General features: G+C 41.6%; 1 protein-coding gene across 1 annotated transcript in view; it reads right to left on the bottom strand.

The window, feature by feature from the left end:
• Positions 1-3,060: 3,060 nt before the first annotated feature.
• Positions 3,061-4,788, bottom strand: part of ASB11 (ankyrin repeat and SOCS box containing 11) — a 12,493-nt gene continuing 10,765 nt past the window's right edge. Inside the window, exon 7 of the mRNA XM_008629267.2 lies at positions 3,061-3,226. Within this exon, the coding sequence (XP_008627489.1) occupies positions 3,102-3,226 (125 nt within the window). The 3' untranslated portion in view covers positions 3,061-3,101. The remainder of the gene's footprint in view (positions 3,227-4,788) is intronic.

Below are 4,788 nucleotides of genomic sequence, written 5' to 3'. Positions count from 1 at the left end.
TCCCTATCCTCATATGAGATGGAATGTTTGCAAAAAAAGTTAAATACCTCCGCCAGCTGTTTCCTCAGTATTTCCATGCATTGTCATAACACAAAGTACAGTCAATGAGAATTAAATGGGTAACTTAATATTTTGAGATAAGAGCAAGAAAGTCTAGGTAAAGTTTCTAATGAAATTTCTTAATCTCAGGACTTCTGAGCTTCTCTTCTGATTTATTAAGGCTATGTTCCTGTCAGACTCTCTGATATACAGAATTTCAGGGAGAAGGATGTCTCCAGGAAGAATGAAAGGTAAGGTGATTTTTTGATGGGAAGCTAATATTGGGGATAAATATAGGGCACCTTCTCCTGCTTCTTGAGATAAACCTTTCTGAGAGGCTGAATAGACTTTGCATTTTCTTGATGGAGATACATTTTTTCAATTTAAAATCCTGTGAGAGTGAAATACTGCTTTCATTGATGATCGCAGCAGGAAATCAATTCAGCATCACACATTCTGAAATAGATCCCATAAATTGCCTTAGTCCCTTGATTGCAGTGCAAGTCTGACAACTCACACAACTGAGACTCTGTCTAGAGAGCAGATGGTATTCTCATTGCCACCTTATAAGCAGAGCAGGTGAGTTTGCAGTAAAGATAGAATTCAGAGAGATCTGCTGACATCAGATTAATATAGACATTTCTTTCTTGATAATATTTGATTTTCAAAGGCACTTGAGAATTTAGTGTTCAAATCTCTGCGATTCATGATGTATTATACCATACAAGGTCATTGATGTCACTGACAACTTTATGGGCAATAGCTCTTGCCATCAGATAATATTCAGTATGTGCAAACACAGGCTGAAAACTGCATCCATTTTTGACTGTAATGTCAAAGGTCCAGTCTCATGAGCTGCTGACAGCTCAATTTATCTTACTTGTGCTGAATTAATCATAAAGAAGTATGGGAAACATTAGACCTTTGTCTCAGAGAAACTGTCACAGTGACATTAAGGGACTAGCATTGAACCAGAGACTGCTGCTGCTGGAGCAGGGACAGGAGCTTAAATGCTGCTGGAAGCCAGTCCCATATCCAGGCTCCAGCAGGCCAATTCCCTCTGACTTACGATATATGGGCGGTGAAAATTGGTACCAGTATGCCAAACTCATAAAGAAACCACTACATTTCACAGCCTGAAAATGTGTCAGCAACCTCTTGGACCTGAGAAGTTGAGAAAAATGGAGACAGGCTCCTTTTAATTCCGCTTCCAATTTTACTACAGCTAGTGAAACACCATTGCCTGTCTCATGTCAGAAGTTTACCAAAATTTGTCTCTGAAGAAACGTTGCATCCCCTGGAATAACGTCCCCAGGAAAAATAAACAAACCTTTACGAAGTCAAACAGGCACTGCAACTGTCACTGGATCCCACATTTCTCAACTCAAAAGAGGTGCATGCTTTCAGCCCTGCTGTTTCCAAGCTACTAATCCTTGCATTATTTAAAATAATGCCACAATGGACAAGGTTAGAACACTCTAAAAATCCTTTCTCCTAGGAGGGTAATTAAAGCCTCTAGAATAAGGGGTGAGGGAGCAGACAAGCCTGCAAACCTCTCCTGGTGAGGAAAATCCAGAGAGGAGAACATTTAGGTGATGCACAATCATCTTTAGTGGCCCTGCTTCTCTCCAGCTCCACAGTCCAAGGACTTACCTTGAGAAATGTCAAAGCATGCAAAGCCAAAAAAAAGCAGCACTCTTCCCTTTGCTTTTCTTTAAACCTTGCAAAGGATGGACATCAAAATATCACCTACTGTGCCCCCTATGAAAAAATTTGCAGTTCTGTCCTGGAACTAAGCTAAAAAAAAAATTCTTCATGTAATAAACACAGCCAGTTCTCAGGTGATACTGCTTTGGAGGGATTTTGTTTTAGAAGAGATGAAAGGGTTTTTTAAGATGTTCATACATTTTTGTGGGTTTACTCCAAACCCCTGCACTTGCTTTCACAATGTCACTTGTACTTCCAAGGACAAGATGTGTCAGCATTAGGGATAGCTGTGCTCAGGGCTCAGGGATGTACAGTGGCTGGACAGCCAGAGCCTGCAGGAAATTGATAGGACTCCAGTAGACAATAGGAAGGAGTTGAAAGGATGCAAAATCAAAGCTGACAAAAGATGTGCAGTATATTGTATACATCTGATGTTCATCACTGAAAGCTTTCATTTTCACGTACTAATGGAAGAATAACATCCACTACCTGGATTTTGACATTGAGATTGGATAGACAAAGGGAAGAAGCTGCACAGATACTGCACAAATAAATACAGTCCTAAATGCAGGGGAAATCTCTGTGTGTATGTGGGTGGGTGGACGTGTGCGTATGCATCTACAAATGTGTCAAGTGAGCTGTTTATGTACTAGAACTTCTCAGGCTGGTGTGAGTCGATGTGGCAATAGATTGTGAGGGAGCTGTATCTGTAATACTGATGCTATGATGATTTTTTGCCTTTTCTTTTATACCCCTATTATACCTTTTTACAACTTCTGTATTCTTAGTGCTTTTTGCCTACATTCTTGGACTTGTTTGTAAAGCTAAGAGACTAAACATTTTAGAAGCTTCGTAGGTAGAGGATAGTGTGCCCCAGACACCAAGGTCCTCTCCAGAACACATTCTGTAAACTAAGATAGAACCATCCAGGGGAAGGTTCCCTGGGGAGGGGGGCTAATTCGAGCCTCTCATTGGGGAATTTTTGATAGATATGCTAATTAGTAAGACCTATAATGTTATACCAGATCTTTTGGGGGTGTGCATTGTGGAGTGCATTGAGGTGCATTCGACCTGGACATAGTGCACCTAAGGATCCTTAAAATAAATACCAAGGTAAAATCCCTTTTTCCCTTCTAACCATGTTTGACTCTTGATTTTAAGACCAGGAAAAGGCATCAATACCATTTACTGCCCCTGAAAAGGTGTTTTCAAATTTCACTGTCACATGGCAGCTTATGTTTGGTAATCACAGAAGACAGTAAATGATGCCTTTGATTTTTTTTCTTTGAGATAATAATCTTGGAGCAAACAGCATTTGTTCCTCTTTCTTTTCCAGTCTAAGGACAGTCACAGACTTATCGATAAAGGAGGAAGTTCTCAAGTGGCTCAGGCAGGTGCAGCTTGTGGACGGTGTATAGGCAGGACCGGCCCAGACGCTTTCTGATACACAACCGGCACAGCTGGGCAAGGCTGGCAGGACCTGGGGGGGAAGGATAAAAGGCAAGAATAAGCACCCTCAGCCCCACCACTGGTATGAGTCAAAGCAACAAACACCAGCAGGATTTGCAAGTCAGATCAAGCACTACATAATGACTTGCTGAAGTCAGGGAGAGTTAGATGCATTATTGTTCATATTTAATTTGTGTTGTCAAAGTTGCTCCAGCAATTTCAAAACTGTGAGTACTAAACCCCTTTTTCTGTATGCACAGCTAGGCTGTTTGGCATCTTTTCTTGAGCAAATACTTAAAATACCATAAATTGTCTGCACTGGAGAGAGAGCTCCAGGATGCATAGCCCTTGCTCAGGATATAAGACAACCCCCAGCAGTTCTGTGAGGATAAAGGATAAGTACAGTTAATTCTTCATATATATAGAATGTGCTTTTTCCAACCACTGGTGTCTCAGCAGGTATCTGCACAAGTAGTAACTTAGCCTTTTTACATGACCAGTCTCAGAATATTTGTGTTTGTCAGGCAGTCCATCAGTGCTCCTGAAAACATTTTCTTACTGTGTCATCTAATTTTAACTAAGTCTGACTGAAGGGAAAACTTTTGAAGAAAGGTCTCAAAGATAGAAAGTCTTCAAAAGTTTTGTTCAAAAAGACATTGAGGGTAAAAAAAAAAAAAAAGGAAGACACAAGGACAAAATTCCAAGTCTTTTTGCTCTTCCCTTGCTGCATGTGAAAACTCTTGTTAAACATCAGGGAGTCAAGTGGTAGAAAAGGTGTCAGAGGACTCATCCTGGGCCGTGGTTGGCACAGTACTGCCCACAGTGGTGCTGCCCCAGTGTTTTCCCCGGAGCTGTCCCCACCACACCACGGGTTAGGTGAGGAGCATGCCAGGCACAAACCCACTGGATATGAGGCTCCATTGGTTCTGCAACTGCACGTGCAAATGCACCTTGCTAGGGAATGTGTCCCTGCCTCCCCTTTGCTTTCCTCTTGCCAGAGCTGCTCCAGGTGGAACCTTTACACCTGCCCAGAGCTGCTCAGGTTTTTAACCCTCTCTTGCCCTTCCACTCCAGTTTCTGTCCAAACAGTAGCAATCATGGCAGAGTTTGACAAGTAATGGGCAGAGATGTGGGCCTAAAGGCCTGTCCTTAGATCTTTTGGGTAAGCTTCATAACCTGTGCTTTTACTACAGGAAAATTTAGGAGCTTAAACAGGCTGATACTATCCCATCTGAGAAGAAATTAATGGAAAAATATGGGATATATAAAAAAGAGCATTTGTACAACTGTCACTGGAAGTGAAGACAGAAACCAGCATCTCCTAAAGCACTTAGTAAAACAGACAAATTGTATATTTCACACCATTTAATAGCTAGTGAGAGGAGCAATTAAAGGGACCCACCTAAGTTACCACAGTGGAGAAGTTGGGGGCAGAAAAACTCTTTAGCCTGGGGTACTTATTTCAAACAGAAGGACCTCAGAAAACACAGAAGTAGGGGAAAAGGGTAGCTAAGCACAGCAAAATATCTAAAAGTGGAACTGAAGGTGAGGAAACTGAGGAAACTTCATGCCTGAAAAACAGAGAGTCAGCAG

This window comes from Corvus brachyrhynchos, unplaced genomic scaffold (genome assembly GCF_000691975.1).
Source record: "Corvus brachyrhynchos isolate BGI_N302 unplaced genomic scaffold, ASM69197v1 scaffold11, whole genome shotgun sequence".
In the NCBI taxonomy this organism is placed as follows: Eukaryota; Metazoa; Chordata; class Aves; order Passeriformes; family Corvidae; genus Corvus; species Corvus brachyrhynchos.
This window is presented reverse-complemented; position numbering and strand designations above follow the sequence as displayed.